This window comes from Scatophagus argus, chromosome 18 (genome assembly GCF_020382885.2).
Source record: "Scatophagus argus isolate fScaArg1 chromosome 18, fScaArg1.pri, whole genome shotgun sequence".
NCBI classification, from domain to species: Eukaryota; Metazoa; Chordata; class Actinopteri; family Scatophagidae; genus Scatophagus; species Scatophagus argus.
Genome location: NC_058510.1, coordinates 1,210,172 through 1,226,378, shown reverse-complemented (window position 1 = coordinate 1,226,378; position 16,207 = coordinate 1,210,172). Strand labels below are relative to the sequence as shown.

At 46.9% G+C, this 16,207-nt stretch overlaps 1 protein-coding gene across 5 annotated transcripts in view; it reads left to right on the top strand.

Annotated features, from left to right (window-relative positions):
- col11a1a (collagen, type XI, alpha 1a) overlaps positions 1 to 16,207 on the top strand; it is a 66,729-nt gene that overhangs the window by 15,651 nt on the left and 34,871 nt on the right. The window contains exons 6-28 of one of the 5 annotated variants that reach the window (XM_046371674.1): positions 1,675 to 1,767; positions 2,964 to 3,062; positions 4,492 to 4,776; positions 5,782 to 5,847; positions 6,012 to 6,053; positions 6,136 to 6,198; positions 7,323 to 7,397; positions 7,480 to 7,563; positions 8,323 to 8,379; positions 9,630 to 9,683; positions 9,793 to 9,846; positions 10,433 to 10,486; positions 10,601 to 10,654; positions 11,432 to 11,485; positions 11,837 to 11,881; positions 12,028 to 12,081; positions 12,174 to 12,218; positions 13,114 to 13,167; positions 14,050 to 14,094; positions 14,421 to 14,474; positions 15,608 to 15,652; positions 15,791 to 15,844; positions 15,932 to 15,976. In XM_046371674.1, coding sequence (XP_046227630.1) covers positions 1,675 to 1,767; positions 2,964 to 3,062; positions 4,492 to 4,776; positions 5,782 to 5,847; positions 6,012 to 6,053; positions 6,136 to 6,198; positions 7,323 to 7,397; positions 7,480 to 7,563; positions 8,323 to 8,379; positions 9,630 to 9,683; positions 9,793 to 9,846; positions 10,433 to 10,486; positions 10,601 to 10,654; positions 11,432 to 11,485; positions 11,837 to 11,881; positions 12,028 to 12,081; positions 12,174 to 12,218; positions 13,114 to 13,167; positions 14,050 to 14,094; positions 14,421 to 14,474; positions 15,608 to 15,652; positions 15,791 to 15,844; positions 15,932 to 15,976 — 1,575 coding nt within the window. Of the gene's footprint in view, positions 1 to 1,674; positions 1,768 to 2,559; positions 2,746 to 2,963; positions 3,063 to 4,491; positions 4,777 to 5,781; positions 5,848 to 6,011; positions 6,054 to 6,135; positions 6,199 to 7,322; positions 7,398 to 7,479; positions 7,564 to 8,322; positions 8,380 to 9,629; positions 9,684 to 9,792; positions 9,847 to 10,432; positions 10,487 to 10,600; positions 10,655 to 11,431; positions 11,486 to 11,836; positions 11,882 to 12,027; positions 12,082 to 12,173; positions 12,219 to 13,113; positions 13,168 to 14,049; positions 14,095 to 14,420; positions 14,475 to 15,607; positions 15,653 to 15,790; positions 15,845 to 15,931; positions 15,977 to 16,207 lie in introns of all 5 variants that reach the window. The other 4 variants (XM_046371679.1, XM_046371676.1, XM_046371677.1 and 1 more) reach the window with 4 other exon arrangements.

Below are 16,207 nucleotides of genomic sequence, written 5' to 3'. Positions count from 1 at the left end.
TTCTCTGTCCCTCAGTTTTTCAAACTTAAAGTGGAAACAGACGACTTGTCCCTGCGCTGCTGTCTGTCAGGACAAGCAGATGGCTCATGCTAGCAGTTTGTTTTCTGGCTGCTAGCATTAGTTAGTTTTAGCGTGGAACTCGAACCTGTGATCTCACCTGGCTGAGTGGGCAGGTTTTGTTCCGTTCTGATCTCGTAGGAGGAATCTGATTCGTTGTCAGTTCTGAACCCTGTCATGTCACTGTAAGAGGAAAACTTGTCTGTTTCCACTTTAAGAATACAACGTGTTTATTAACACCAAAGTCCTACTTCCACGTGTCCATACCCTACGAGTCAAAGACGAGGACAAGCAGCAGGTACAGACGCTGCGTTATCTGTAGAGCATTTGAACTTCTCACACACTTGAATCCACGTCAGACCCAAGTGCAGCGAGCCTTTTGTAGCACTGAGATGATCATGAGGAAGGACGCCGGAGATCCATCTATGTTTGATTAATGTGATACTTGGCTGCCAAGTGCTGTAACCATAATCTGTTAAACACAGTGTCGTGTTCAGGCTCCACCTGCGAGCTGCAGCACGAAGTCATCAGCTGTCATGACCAGAAGTCATAACTGCTGTTGTGTTGTACAGTTTGATTTTAGCCTCCTGGACAGGGACGTGCAGGAGAAGTGCATCGCTGAGCGAGCTTTGCACTTTCTTTAAATCAGAGCCTTTCATCTGGCAGAACTTAGAAGGCTCCAAGCATATAATTTACATGCTTGCAGTGAGAAAGTTCCATTACGATATCCCCGAAGTGCAGCTGGCGTGATTGTGACTGAGGTTTCTCTGTTGTTTTACGAGCTTTAAAACAGTCCATCTGTTTACATGTTTGTCTCACGGAGACTTCCAGCTTTTATTTACTCATTTGTTCACCGCATCAGGATCAACATCTAACTTAGCAACACGTGGTTTTAACAGTTTAAAGCTAAAGATGTGTTCCTAATTATCAGTGGACCTGAATCAAATGAATTATGTTGACATGTTATGAATGAAACGTTATAATGCATTACGACATTGCACTGTGGGTCTTATGATGCAGTGTGTAACATATTAATGATAACTCATGTTATTAAGCTGTTCTTCAGTTTCTGATCTGGCAACACTTCCTATGAAGACCACATCCACAGCGTGTTATGGGGACATTCATAATGTATTATAATAAAGATGGTCACTGAAGTCTGATGCATTTTTAGGCATTTAAAAGAATTTACTCTGCTTCTTAAGTGTTTCTTATTAATATCATTAATAATATAATGCATCATGCCCCTTCAGTCAGCCTATACTGTTTTGTGACTGCTGACGAAGTGCTTCAGAAAGCATCATGTGTGTTTATCAGTGTAGTAATAAAGCGCAGCACACAATGAATGCCCCCATAATGCACTGTGGGTGTGGTCTTCATAACAAGTGTTGCCCAAATTCTTTTTATTTTTAATCTTATCATTACTCCAGTTCTCTAATATGTTGTCAGAAATAATTCTCTCAGATTATTTGGCTGTTTGAACGTGCAGCGTGCTCAGGATGACACGTATGTCATCTTGTGACTGACAGAGCGTCCTGGATGCTAACGCTAACGCTGAGACTTCTCTTCATCCCTCTCTGTCTGTCTCTCTGTCTGTCTCTGTCTCCACCTCTGCAGTACACTACTGATGATTTAGATTACTCTCAGTTCTATGATTACTCTGAGGGAGCCACAGGCATCGTTCCGACCGATGAGTATTCTGAGCCGCAGGTAAATGAAAAAAGGAAAAGAAAATAAGAAAAATGTCCCGTAATGTCTCTTGTTTGTCTGCGATCCCTCCCGTCCCTCGGTTCGTCTTGTGTGTCTCGGGTGTTATGTTCACATGCACACCAATACTCCAGTAACTGGGAGCGATCGGGTACATTTCGATCCTCGGACCAAAGTGTGCCACCACATCAGCAGACCGAGCAGTAAGGTTGGTGTCAGGGCCACGGCTGCTCTGACTGTGACCTTATGGAGTGTGAGTGTGCATGTTAACACACTCGGTGTGTCAGTCCTCCTTGTGTCTGTCTGATGAGGCTGCTGCCTTCACTGACTGTGAAAATGCCACCTGCTTTGAATGTTTTTTGTTTTGCACTCCAGCATGTCTTTAAAACTGTTGTATGAGATATGAGCTACGTTTTACTTCACGATCTCTGCGGCCCTTTTGTTCCTGCAATAGCTCTAAAGAGTTGCTGAAAGGCAAATCCTTCCTGTTTTGTTTTTGCATCTGTCCCAGTTACATGCTTTAATGTGCCCCAAAGTTCTCCTGTGTGTCACGTCAAAGGCTCAGTCCTCGGCTGATGTGAAGCTCCCCTTCTGCCCGGCTGTCACATCGTGGCGTTGGTGTACACGGTCGCCATGTTAAAGAACACCGTGCACGCCAACGATTCACTCATGGGGTGTGAGTGTTGGGCTGGAAAAGAGTCTGTGCAGCAGTCGCGGATTGTGCCTTTAAGTCATTTCCACTTTTGAATATTCCATGTTTGTCTTGGTGTTCTTTGTCGCCGCCACCTCTTCCAGAGAAAGAAACGTAGTGTCTCCATGAAAAAGAAGAGGAGCAGAAAGTCCCTCAGTAAAACTAAAGCCAAGCCCTTAAACTTCTTGGCCTCCAAAAAATCACCAGCTAAAAAGTTTGCCGCTAAGAAGAAGCGACAGATGCCTGGCTACCAGGCCACAGCGCCAGCTCGACCCAGAGGCAATTTTAGGGTAAACATTCATGTGAAAGAAAAGACCAGATCCCATCAAGATCTTCCTGTCCCGAAGGGAAAATCTGTGATGGCGGACTTAGAGCTCCCTAACCTCTTCTGTGTAGACGTAGCAGAGTCCGTAGGCAGCTTGAAAGGAGCCCTAGCAAATAACCTCTGGTTTGAGCCTTTGTGTTAACCTTCGCTTTATATTTCTTTCCTTTTTTCACCATGACTCAGCCAAACATTGTAGAAGGAGATTACAATACAGACTTTGACTACGGAACAATACACGATGCTCACACTCAGTCTCCCTTTGCCACGAGTGGACCCAACGAGGTAATTCTCATCTTCATTCTCACCCACTTTTAAACAAGCAGTGTTAGCTGTTATGGGAAATGTGAGCCAGGAAGATTTTGTCCACGGACGTGTCGGGTATGAAATGACAAAGACACGACGGTTCAGCTGAATCGTCGTGTCTTTTGACTTGCCAAGATGTTGGTGCGTGGCGGAACTGATGGACAGGTGACGCTGTGAAAGTGCGTGAGGTGTATTTGTGTGCTGTGGACTGTCATGCTTACTAAAAGTCATTTTGTCCTGGAGACACGTGGCCATCTTTTCCCCACTCAGACTCAAAAGACACATATGATGATTGACAACATTAAAGGAACAGTTCACCCCAAAATAAAGATTCAGCCGTTATCGCCCTACCCCTGTGCTCAAGTTTTAGTCAAGAGTTTTCATTTTTGGGTGAACTGTTCCTTTACAGACAGTGCAGTCGCCCACACAAAGAGTGGAGAGCTGACAGGAGTCACAGCCTCATGCAGGATTAAAAATGATGACAGAGCCTCTTTCAGCCGGTACTTTAAGTGACCTGTTGAAGAATACACCCCCTGTCCATCACACCTCCAGCCTGGTTTCGATCACTAGTTCTGCTGATCACCACTGAAAGAACTATGATCCAAACTGTGGCCACAGTCTCCTCACAGCCAGCTCTGAATGTCTAGCACACTGTTTGACAAGGTGGATGTGGTTCTACAGGCTGCTATACGAACAATCTGTCCAGATGAACCACTGCCAACAACAACTGTTTAATTGCATCCATTCTGTCACTCCCTGAAGCTAAATCCACCGCGGTCACAGTTTGGAATGAAAGAAAAGGACATTTTTGCCAAGTGATTGTGGTTGTAGTGCTTGTGCCAAAGTGCACCACGCGGCCCGAATCATAATCTGTCAAATTAAAACTTTACTCAAAGCACTCAGCACATGTGCTACAATCTGATGATTGATGCAAATTCCTTCTGTCTCAGCCTTTCTTTACTGTCTGCGTCAGTTTATCATGTGTGATGAGGAGGAAAGGAAGGCTGAGACAGCGTCAGGTCTGTCCTCACATGTCTTACGAATCTCTTCATCCAGTCATTGCGGCAACACTTTATTTATTCCTTTGTGTTAACATTTCTGTTTACTGAGGCCCAGAGACAACAGTATTTGTAACGTCTCCACCTGTGAAGAGATTGAATCAGTACGTCATGATTCAGTCCTGAACGGTGCCATTTGAACGCCGCCAGACCAATAACGGTCACGGTTTCTAAAGACTCTTACACTTGGAGTAAATAAGGTGTTCCCGTTTCTGCTTTAAATGTTGTCCTCTGAGTTCATGTTCTGCTTTAATAACATCTAAAAGCAGATTATTTTGCCTCAGTTGCTTCACTAACCTCCTCATTTCTTTGGTTACTCACCATCACTTCGCTCGGGTAACACCTGAAAGGCTGTGGAGGAGGATGTTGCCGGTGCATATGCCACCGGGGCCGCTCCCGTTGGTCTGGAGCCCACCGTTGTCCCAGAAACAGTGGACAGCCTGGACACCGGCGCGGAGGCATATGACTTTAAGGAGTATGACCTGAAGGAGTATGACTTGGGAGAGGTTGACAACAGGTTGTATGAATACGGGGCGTATGATGAGTTTGGCACGGCCCCTCCCAGACCCACGGCGGCCTACTACGATGAGGTGGGGCCCGGGGTCGCGGCGGAAACGGACGTTACGGAGAGCACCGTAAGTAGCCCGCCGGTCACCTGACCCGGTGGCTGAGGGGTGTGAGCATGAGCAGCACGCGTCAGGTGTTTGTCACGGACTCACTCTGTCTTCCAGTGCACGTCTTCCTCGTCAGTTGCTTGGCAATGTGTCATTGACATGTTGAGTGTGGAGTCTTGGTGCTGTGTTTTCTCACACAGGGTGGAACTGATCCCATCTTTAACTGAGCCTTCAACCTGCACCCCACCCACACATACCGTCCCCACCCACTCATCTCTCAGCCCGTTACCTCCATCCCCTCATCTGCCTCTTTAACAAGCAGCCTGTCTCACACACACACACACACACACACACACACACACAGTTTGAGGTGTCACAGATTCCTTTCCTCCACCAGCTGGCAGTCACAGCTTGTCATCTAGTTAGTGTAAATATTTAACATAAATCCTTCTCTTCGCTTTGTCCTCACATCCCTCCCTCCCTCTCGACCTCGACCTCGACCCCGTCAGAACATCATCAAACACAACTTTGTGTGTCTCTCTGTACTCACACACTCCCCATCTCACACACACACACACACACACACAGTGCAGCTGAACTCGTCCACGGAGACACGCTCAGAAAAGAGGACACTTCACTTGTTGTCTCTCTCTCTGTCTGTTTGTGCTGCTCGGTGAAGTTTTGCATGACACATGTGTTTTGTTTGGTAGCCATTAGCCACACCACACAATGGCAATGCAATGACAGCATCGCTCCATTTCAAGCACACACCTTAGAGGTCCGTTCTGGACTCGGTACGACTAACATTTTTGCCTGTTTTGTTCCTTGAAGTCTTCTCACTTTGTGTTGTTCTTGAGTCGCTGTCTGCCTGTGACGTAGCTGACGTAGCTGACGTAGTGTACGACACTGACTGATTTGAGTGAAGTTCACACACTAACACACGTCCCCGTCCCTTCAGTCATTTTTCCCTCCTCCTCGCTGCTGCGGCGTGATGATGACCCTTCTGTGCTTCCTTTGTGACCGCAGGTCGCTGGCGTCGGAGGAGCCTTCGGACAGAAGGGAGAAAAGGGCGAACCGGCTGTCATTGAACCCGTAAGACCCAAAAGTCCATGTGCTAACGAGACATGATCATTTTAGGTCAAATTATTCTCTCACTTTTTTTTATAAATTACAGCAAGATTTGAGTGATTTACTTTGGATTGGATTAAACCTTCTGAACGCGTGTGTCGTGCTGCTGCTGTTTGTTTCTGTTAAAGGGCATGCTGATTGAAGGACCGCCAGGACCTCCCGGCCCAGCTGTGAGTATCAGATGAGCATTATTGGCCAGCATTTAATGAGCTTGCCAGCTGGTGGTCTGCTGACTTGGCTTTGTCTTTTTAGGGTCTTCCAGGTCCCTCTGGCCTACAAGGACCCCCAGGCCCTGCTGGAGATCCTGGTGACAGGGTGAGTTGTCATTAAATCTGTGCACACTGTAAATATGACCACTGATGACGGTGCAGGGATGAAAAATCAAACCAAACTGGCCACACAAAACTGCTTCACCTTACATTCTGTTTATTGACATCATGCTTTTAGCTTAATGTGGAGCATCAGCTTACAGGGATGGGTATCATTTAGAAAAACTACAATACCCAGTAGTACCAATACCAGTAGTACTTCAGCTGATATTTCGGCACTCAGTAGATCTCAGTACAGACTGAAAAGAAGTGAACTGCTGCTGCTGAGGTATTTCAGTCAGTACCTTTAAGGGAAATCTTTTAAAGCATTTTCACCAAAGATGAGACACATACGCACATACGCTAATGATGTTTGATTCTGCGGTTGTATCAGGAAGACAAAGCAATGATGTGACGAATGAGAGGCGAGCTGAACCCATCTTGCTATGAAACTGAATCAACTCTTGACTTGATTGTGAACAAGCTGTGGGAAGCAGATGTTGGTTTTAACACATACAGCTTGTGTTTAGTCAGAAGAGAAATGCATGAGCTCCACCTCGTCTTTTATTTTCACTGTACTGCTTGTGCATTATGGCCTGTAGATGAGTCTTAAGCTTTTGGAGGTTTGAGGGTGAGGACTGGTACCTGCTCTGGGTTTCCGTCTATCAGAAGTATCCATATTTAACGCTTCGCTCTTTCACTCTCTCGGCTCCACGTGCACACAAACAAACATGCACACCAGAATTCGTGGAATAGGATGTTGGTTTTGGACTGTGGACAGCAGCGAGGTTTGCAGATGGACAGGCTTAGCCTATGTGTGCTATAGGAGGAGGAGGAGGAGCACAAAGTGTCAAACAGCACACCTCCTGCACTCACCGCTCTGTTTGTGTGAAAGTGTGTGTTTGTGTTGCTGCTGTTAGCTGCAACTGCACAAGGAAAGAGTCGAAACCAGAGGAACTTTTATCATTCCGTCCACACTTCTTAGAGGCTTTCAGCGGTCGAATTCAAATTCAGCCTGAATGCGGTTACCTGAGAGGTGCAGGACAAAGTGAGGGATTCTTAGTTATAAAACATAAATTACATGTCACAAAGGAAGAAGACATCCATCAACCTGTCGTCTCATTCATGCAGGGTCCTCCTGGTCGTCCTGGTCTGCCTGGTGCTGATGGTTTGGCAGGCCCTCCTGGCACCATGCTGATGCTGCCTGTAAGTGCTCAGACTACACAGCGGCCACCTCGTCAGCTGTGATCAACGAGAACCTTTTTCACTGTGTGCTTGTGTTCAACAGTTCCGTTTTGGCGGCGATGGCGAGAAGGGCCCAGTGGTGTCGGCCCAAGAAGCCCAAGCCCAGGCCATCCTGTCCCAGGCCAGAGTGAGTAGAAAAGGACAAACATCCCCCCACCCCCACCCTGCTGCACACACACAGCTGCAGGGGGAGAAGAGGGGAAGGACACAGGATTTTGGTGGGGAGGGGAGGCCAGGCGTGGAGGGTGGCGGGGGGGCGGACTGCATTTCGTTGGCCTTGCAGGGCTAAAAGGAGACATGCCGAGCTGGCTACAGAGCAGCAACATAAAAAGGCCACTTTGAGCAGATGGACAGACAGGAGAGGCTGTTAAAAATACTTCAGGGGCTCCTGACCTGCGTGAGACCAACAGGTGTGGAAAATGTCTTTGTGTATATGTGGGCTGTTAGAAGAAAAGAGAAAACTGGACCTCCAGGGGTGAACAAAAATAAATCTGTTTGAGACAACACTGGGATGAAGTGAATACATGAAAATATGCAGGTTACATTATGATGAGATGTTTGGTTTTCTGTTGGAGAAGAAGAAAAAGCATCCGTCTGGACACCCAGTTTCCCCCACGGATCAATAAAGTATTCTGATTCTGATTCTGATTCCGGCAGCAGACTGACTGAGAGGGCAAAAAATAACCTGCCAGTTGTGAAAGTAGTAAAACCACAGTGTGTAAACACCAAATGTAACAAGTAGAAGAATATTAGCATCAAAATATATTTTAAGTACCAAAACTAAAAGTATTTCAGTATAATGTATTAGAATTACTGATATCTTCGGCCATGTTGGATCTGCGGGATGTTTTCTGACCTTATCCCTGTCTGTGTGTCTGTCCTGCAGCTGGCTATGAGGGGCCCTTCGGGGCCGATGGGTTTGACGGGAAGATCGGGGCCAGTGGTGAGTCTTTTTGTTGTTGTTGTTTGTAGGAATTTGGCTCTTTTGAGCTTATAAAACTCCTGTTTCTTATCGTATGTGCACAACATGAGTACTGTGGTCAGGAGAAAATATATCTTGTACACGTTGATTGTATGGTTTAGTATTTTTGGGACACTTTTATCGGAGGAGACGCAGCAGAAACCAGATTACTGGTGGCTCCGTGGCCACACTGCCGGTCTGTTAGGTGCTGCCAGCTGCCAAGAAAACTGCGTTCTGCTGTTGCTCCACCTGCCGCCCCCACCCACCCACTGCTCCTCCTTTCTGCTGGGCCTGTTGATACACGATCCCCCATTTATCAGGAGGAAAAAGGCCCTGCAACAGTCACAAAGAATCAGCGCCTGTTCAGTCTGCTCTTGTCAGGCGAAAGGCCGAGTGTGTGACAAGAGCGAGTTCATGACGAAGCTTTTCTGTCATCGATGCCTCCAAACGAGCAGTGATGCTGTGAAATACATGAATTAAACAGGCTGTCGTAGCTTGCTAAGAATTCCGAACAGTTGAAAGCAGCACAAGGACTTAATGTTTTACCGCATCGACTTCATTGATTTTTGTAAATACATTCGTCTTCTGAATTTGGCACCAGCAACACGTTTTAAACCAGTTGGGACAGAAAACACCAGCCTGGATCAGTGCACAGGTGAACAAGGAGGATCCTCTCCAGCTCCGATGAGCTGAGGTTCACCACTTTGTCCAACACGTGACCGTAAAAAGGATGTCACAACACGAGCACTTTGTGAAACAGTTTGATTTCATGCTGGTTTTACTCAGCGTCCCAACTTCTTTGGGATCACTTTTGTCTTTCTGTAACTGGCAGATCGCCATGTTTGAATCCCAGCTCGTCTGCTGACAGATTCCAGTCGCTGCTCCCAAATCTCCGCAGGGACCCACAATCTAACGTAACGTCAGGATTCTGATGTGGCTAATAAACGAGCAAACTTTTACCATCCAAATCAACCACAGTGTTTTAGCCAGCTGCGTGTAATTAAAGAGAAATAGTCATGATGGAGAGTTTGTGAGAAATGAAAGGATGTCTCTGTCTTCACTCCCAGGTAAGTCGATGTGTGTAGTGAAAGGAATGAGCAGATTCGTTTTGCTGCAGCTGAACATCGCCATCTGCTGTTTGCTCTGCTTTTTATTCACCCCTCTTTCCAAACTGCATGTGTCACAGTTTGAATGAAAAGGATTCACGTTTGCTTTGTGTTCTCGCTCTTCAGGGTCTACCCGGTCCCTCTGGACTGAAAGGTGAAAGTGGAGACCCTGGGCCTCAGGTGAGTAAGACGTGATGACGCATGAAAATATCCCTCGGCGGTGGCTTAAGGCCACATCCAAGGTTGTTAGTGCCGTCAGTCGCTAAGTGCTTCCTTGTGTGTCTTGCAGGGGCCCCGTGGCGTCCAAGGACCTCCGGGACAAGCTGGCAAACCTGGCAAGAGGGTGAGTGAACCCGATGACCTGGGTGCCCGCTCGCTGGGCGGCGTGTGCGCTCACATGTCTGTGTATCTGTTGTTGTGTGGCTGTTTGGTGGCCGCTGCTCAAACGCTGAGAAGCTTACGCCCAGTCCAACAAACAAGCACTTGATATGCGCTTAAAAGCCTGCCTCCAATCCTCGGATCAAAGGTCGGCCAGTTAATCTGTCTGAAAATGCCAAAATGAGGGAAAACGGCTGTGGATGTTGAGTCAGTCCCTCTGACTGAACCGGTTACCCAAAAACACAAACCAGTCACAGGCAGACTACCCATCCAGAGCCTGGACTGAACTGAGAGCTGATCCCTCAGAACACCAGTGCAGCATGGGAGTGAGAAACACCACTCACATTTGACATTTCTTTAAAAGCTCCCTGCAGTAAACATCCTCAGTTGTTTCCAAAAAAAGTTTCACATATATTAATTTGATATATATATTCAACCAGCTGTTGCTCGGGTGCGAATGTGGATCCAGAGGTCAAACCTCTTTGCCCTAAAGTCACTGTAATACTTGACTACAACAATACGGAAGTCTTTCTCTGTGTGCCGTCTGTCAGGGCCGTGCCGGAGCTGACGGGGCCCGGGGAATGCCTGGAGAGTCGGGTTCTAAGGTACCGTACGCCGTCACACAACCTTTCACGATGACGCGATTGATGTCAGATAATGTGGACTTTTCATGAGGCTTTGCTGTGTGGTCAGTGACATTCAGTCGTGTGTCCATGCAGGGTGACAGAGGCTTCGATGGACTCCCCGGACTGCCTGGTGAAAAAGGACACAGGGTGAGTTCACTTTGTCAGAGTGTCAACATTTATGTCCAAAACAGTCTTTTGCTGTGCAGACTCCACTGAAGATGAAGCAAAGTGCCTGAGATTTGTCTTCTTAGACCGATAAGTTCAGATTTCCTGAAGGGTTGGGTGTCCTTGAGATGGCAAATGTTTTGGATGCAGAAATATAATTGGCTGCACTCACGGGTCAGATTTGGAATTGCAGCATGGGAGGTGACATTAAGGAAATTTCGGCGTGACGAGAGAATGGCTGCGATGTCATGACGGGAATGACCTGACTTGTTGTCAGAGTGGATGCTCATAAATAACTTTTCAAACTAATCTTGGACAGAATCTGTTACAACCTAAATCCATCACAAGTCATATGAGATCAAAAAATTTGTTAGTTAATGAAACATTTCTTGCCATCAACCAAAACATTTACTTTCGTCCACCTTGTTTTATGTACCAAAATCTGTTCAGACTTTCTGAGTTGTTGTTCCAACTTGAGGTTGCGTTTGTCCCTGCTGGGATTTCGCTTTTTCTGATTATTCCGACTCATGAACATGAACGCGCCATGTTACTGGCAAAACAAAAAACAAGCAGCACCAATGCAAAAAGAAAAACATATGTTACAGTGAGCAACAATTCAATGAAATGCGAAAAGAAAAATGAAAAGATAGAAAATCAAATTAATGTAACACGCATTGAAAATGTTTGGAGCCAAGACCGAAACATGAAGGCATCAACAGCCAAGTGAATCCATCTTTCTCCTCTTTTTTTCTCTCGCAGGGGGAGCCAGGGCCAATAGGACCCCAGGGGGCCGCTGGTGAGGATGGACAGAGAGTAAGTACTTCCTCTGCTAACTAACACCGTTAAACCTGCACTCAGCTGGGGTGAAACACACTCAGTTACATCAGCGGGGGGAGACGAAGGACTGGGGGGGAGGAGGAGGAGGGTTTGTGTTTGTGTTTATCCCCTGAAGCCAACCACCCTCTTCCCCACCTCCACCTCCACCTCCAGGCTGCATTCCACTATGTTTGGTTTAATACCAGCCTTGCAGACTTTAGAGGTGGCGACAGCTCATATTTAGTGTTTCACTTCCAGATTTTATTAGTTGAAATCCGAGAGCGTGAAACACTGAAGCTTTCCAACAAAAAGGCCGAGTCAACAAATGTTTGTCTTTGCTTCCCTCAGGGCGAGGACGGAGAGATCGGACCCAGAGGATTAGCAGGAGAGAGTGTAAGGCTCGTCTGCTGCATGTTGCAACAAGATCCTCTTTAATGCGTCTTCTCAAGTGCTCTCTGATCTCTCTGTGACAAAGAATCCACAACTTTTCATCTCTGTGTTGAGCTTTGAATAAACGTCCTGCCTCTCATTCCTCACAGGGTCCAAGAGGTTTGCTAGGACCTCGTGGTCCTCCAGGACCCCCTGGATCTCCTGTAAGTACCTTCGCCCTTCCATCCTTTGCTCTGATATCACTTCCTGTTGTTCATGTGAGGTGTATACGAGCTTTGTGACTTTTCTTTTGCAGGGTGTTGCTGGAGTTGACGGGCCTACAGGTCCCAAAGGAAACATGGTATGACCCGAGGCTGCGGAGTTTAGCTGAGCTGCACAAGTTTACACTGTCTGCAGAAACGCCTTTGGGATGCACATCCGGGGGGGTCAAAGGTCGTTCCTGTGTCTCTGAGGCAGAAATGTGCCCTCAAGCCCTTAAATACATCAAATAAGAAGAGAAAATGTAGGCAGAAGGGGTGAGCACGACTGTTTGGTGCTCCTCCAAACTCTTCCAAAAAGCTTCTTATTAGAGCTTCTGCTTTCCACTGCAGCTATCAGAGATCTACAGATTAACAGGCATTTCCACGCAGTTCAACACGTAGCAGTCCAACACGTAGCAGTCCAAAACAACCATGTGACCTGTGCGTTAGACGTTAGCTGCTCTGTTTTTACAACAGACGACAGAAGGCTTGCAGCCTGAGTTAGGAAGGTAAGAGATGCGTCCACATCCAGGCAGGCAGCAATTGTTCAAGTAGTTTACTCTTCAAGTTGCTTCTTTTGTCTAAATCCCAAAGAGTTTTCATTTACATGACCGACAATCATGGGAACCAGCAAATGTTTGATGGTTTTACTTTAATTAATCAAAATAGTTTGCGATTCGTTTTCCTTCTATCTGCTAATCTGTTAATGGATCAATGATGGCAGCTCTGCAGGCTGGGCAGGTAAAGCAAGTAAAGCTTCTTCCAAAAGCAACTACAACCTTTTAATCAAACAAGTGAGACCATCTTCAAACAGCTGAAGTTTGGTTCTGGCCCACACAGTAAACTCTGCAATGTCAGACCAAATAAAACATATTTTAGCGCCTGCGTAATGAATGCTGTTGACGGGCAAAAGGTTGGATGGAACGCACCCACCTGGGATTACTCAGGGACCAGTGTTTATCATCTGGTTTTGACAGTCATTTGTGTCATTTTCAGGGACCACAAGGAGAACCAGGCCCACCCGGGCAGCAGGGAATCCCAGGGACACAGGTGAGCGAATCAACCGCACACCTGAAGTGCAGCGCGAACGCTTCAGTCCACACGCAGGGAAGAGCAGATTGACTTTGGGTTTGACAGCTCGTCAGCTCAGACATGAGGAATTAATGCACAGCTGAGCAGCTTCGCTGTGACAGCAGGGTGTTTGCAGGTGTAAAACACAAAGCTGCAGTCAAACCTGAGCCTCATAAGCAGAAGCTGAACTGTCAGAAGACATGATCGTCTTCATTTGGATTTTTTTTATTTGCTCCTCCTCTTCTTCCACCCACCTTTCCTCTCTACCTCCCTCCGCTTCCTAAAGACATGAAAAGCGCGCACACACACACACACACGCACACACACACATGCACACATTTTCCTCAAATGTTTTTCAGGGGAAGCAGAATGTTTGAAAGCATCTTATTCTTGTTGGTGGAATTTCTGCAAAGCTGCCACACCTGGAGCTTCAGTGACTCAGATTACACTGCCACACACACACGCGCGCGCGCACACACATACCCACACACACACACACACACACACACTGCACACATCAGGCAGCCACTTCAAAGGTACGGGAACATGTGCTCAAATACTGAAGTGTTTGCAGTACCACAAGCATCCTAGCTGCTAATATGCCTACTGACCTGTCTCACACACACGCACACACACACACACACACACACACACACACACACACACACACACACACACACACACTCACACATACATGCACGCACACACACACACAAAGACACAAGCTTAACATTCCTTTTCTAGCTGAACCATTTACAGCTCCAACAAACTCTTGAGTTTATCCAGCTTGTGTGTTTGAGCATGCTTGTTGTTGCTATAGCAACAGACTCTCATTTCTACCTGTGTGTCTCTGTCTCATAGGGTCTCCCCGGTCCTCAAGGCCCCATCGGACCACCTGGTGAAAAAGTATGCATTTATTCTGTGGTTCTTCTGAGAAAATGTTTCTAAAAACCTGTCACATAGCGAACCTTGGCAGCCTTTATTTTAACTCAGAAATACACGGAGGTTAGTAAGTACGTAAATCAGTTTTATTTAGCAAACTCAAAATCCGGCACAGCTACGCTTTGTGCTCAAAGTGTCATTAAATTTAGAGCAGGTGCAGACTGCGCTCTTACATCTAACCACAGCAAACAGAAAATGTTGATCCTGACCCCGAAGTGTTTTGTGTTGGACTTTTTTGGAAGCTTCAGGTGCGAATGAACTCATGTTTGACCGTCTTTCTCCTCCTGCAGGGACCTCAGGGCAGGTCGGGGCTGCCTGGATTACCTGGAGCTGACGGGCCTCCTGTGGGTGCTCTTAACACCGTTATACATACACACTGTATACAGAATGTGCTGTGAAAGCAGCTCTGATTGGATGGTAGAGGATGAAGGTCCTAAACCTTCCCCTCACAGCACGGCCTTTTGTCTCTTTGTCGGCCGTTTGCTTTCCAGAATAACAAGATCAGGTCACAGCAATCTTTGTAACCTCAACATAACGGCATTCAAAAAATAATGATTGCACCTACAGCCGTTCTTACGTACCTTAGGGACATTTCTGTAAGTAAGGGGCCTCAGGCTGTACCCGTGTGCTGGTTGGGTTTACCTTTAAGGTGTACGACACACCGAGCCTCCAGGTGAAACGGCTGGAGAGCTCTTTGTCAGAAAGCGCTCATTTTTCACCACCTTTGAGTTTTGTTACTGTCGACCCCATGACATCCCTCCTTCTCCGCCCTCGTACAAAGAGGAGCCTAAGTTCAAGAAGCAGACGGCCCTTAATTGGCCCCAGGCCTCGGAGCCGCGTGATTTACAGGCCTCAGCCTCACACCTTAAATTGGAAGTGCCAGGTGTTCACAGCCGCAGGTTTCCGTCTGTGTGTGTGTGTGTGTGTGTGACACCACCGGTCGCCACCACGCTGTCGTCAATCCGTCCTTCTGCCTCACTGACAGACACTTTCTGTTGGTTTTCTTCCTGCGTTGCCCTGATGCAGACAACATGATTTTGAGAAAATCAAAAGGGGGAAAAAGTCAGTCCCTTAAAAAACCTATTAAAGTCACAATTATGAACTTTAATGAAAGAATTTCCAGTTGAATTCATTGGGTGGAGCAACATTACAAACATGATGGAGTTGAGTCATCTTCAGATGATCACTGACTCTCTGACTCTGGGAGAGCTGATGGCCTCAGGTCCTGATTCTGAACCAGGACCATCATGTAGCCACAAGCACGAGCTCTGACAGTGAAAGTCCATTTCTGATTCTACTTCAATATATTTTAATGATAATTTTATTTGAGGCATTTTTCAGGGTCTATTGATGAAGTAGCATCGATCAGTTCTGCTGTGAGGGGGGTTAACCTGTGAACACTGAAATCCAGCCACGTATTTGTTCACACTGTTGTGGAGTCTCATAGTAACGCTGTGCCAACACTTTTGGCTTTTAGGGTCATCCTGGTAAAGAGGGCCCACCTGGAGAGAAGGGAGCCCAGGTAGGTGTGGTTACCAGATTTCTTTGTGTGTGTGCTGCGGTGAAAACACCAACATGTCTCAGTGTACTGATGATAGTGTTTTAAAAATGTTAACATGGTGGTAACCATAGTAACCCTGCATTATTTACTCCTCTCCAGGGTCCATCAGGTCCACAGGGTCCTATCGGTTATCCTGGCCCTCGTGGTGTCAAGGTACGGTTTCGGTTTGTGCAGGTGTTTGATTGACCGGCTCAGTTCGTTGCTTATTGTCTTCTCTTGTGTTTCTTTCGTGTCTGACAGGGTGCTGACGGAGTCCGTGGTCTCAAAGGGTCAAAGGGAGAGAAGGTATGAACCCCTCAGCGTGCTGGATTGTCTCCACGCAGGTTAAAGCCGCTGACATTAGATTTATGGAGTTATTTCCACTGTGATTATTACAGGTAGCTAATCTGACACGTGAAACCTCCCAATAGCCTCGTGTCCTCAGCTGGGGCCCGGGTTCGATTCTGACCTGTGGCTGTTGGCCTCGTGTCATCTCCTCCCCCCTTCAGCTGTCCAGTCAAATACAAAGATTCATTT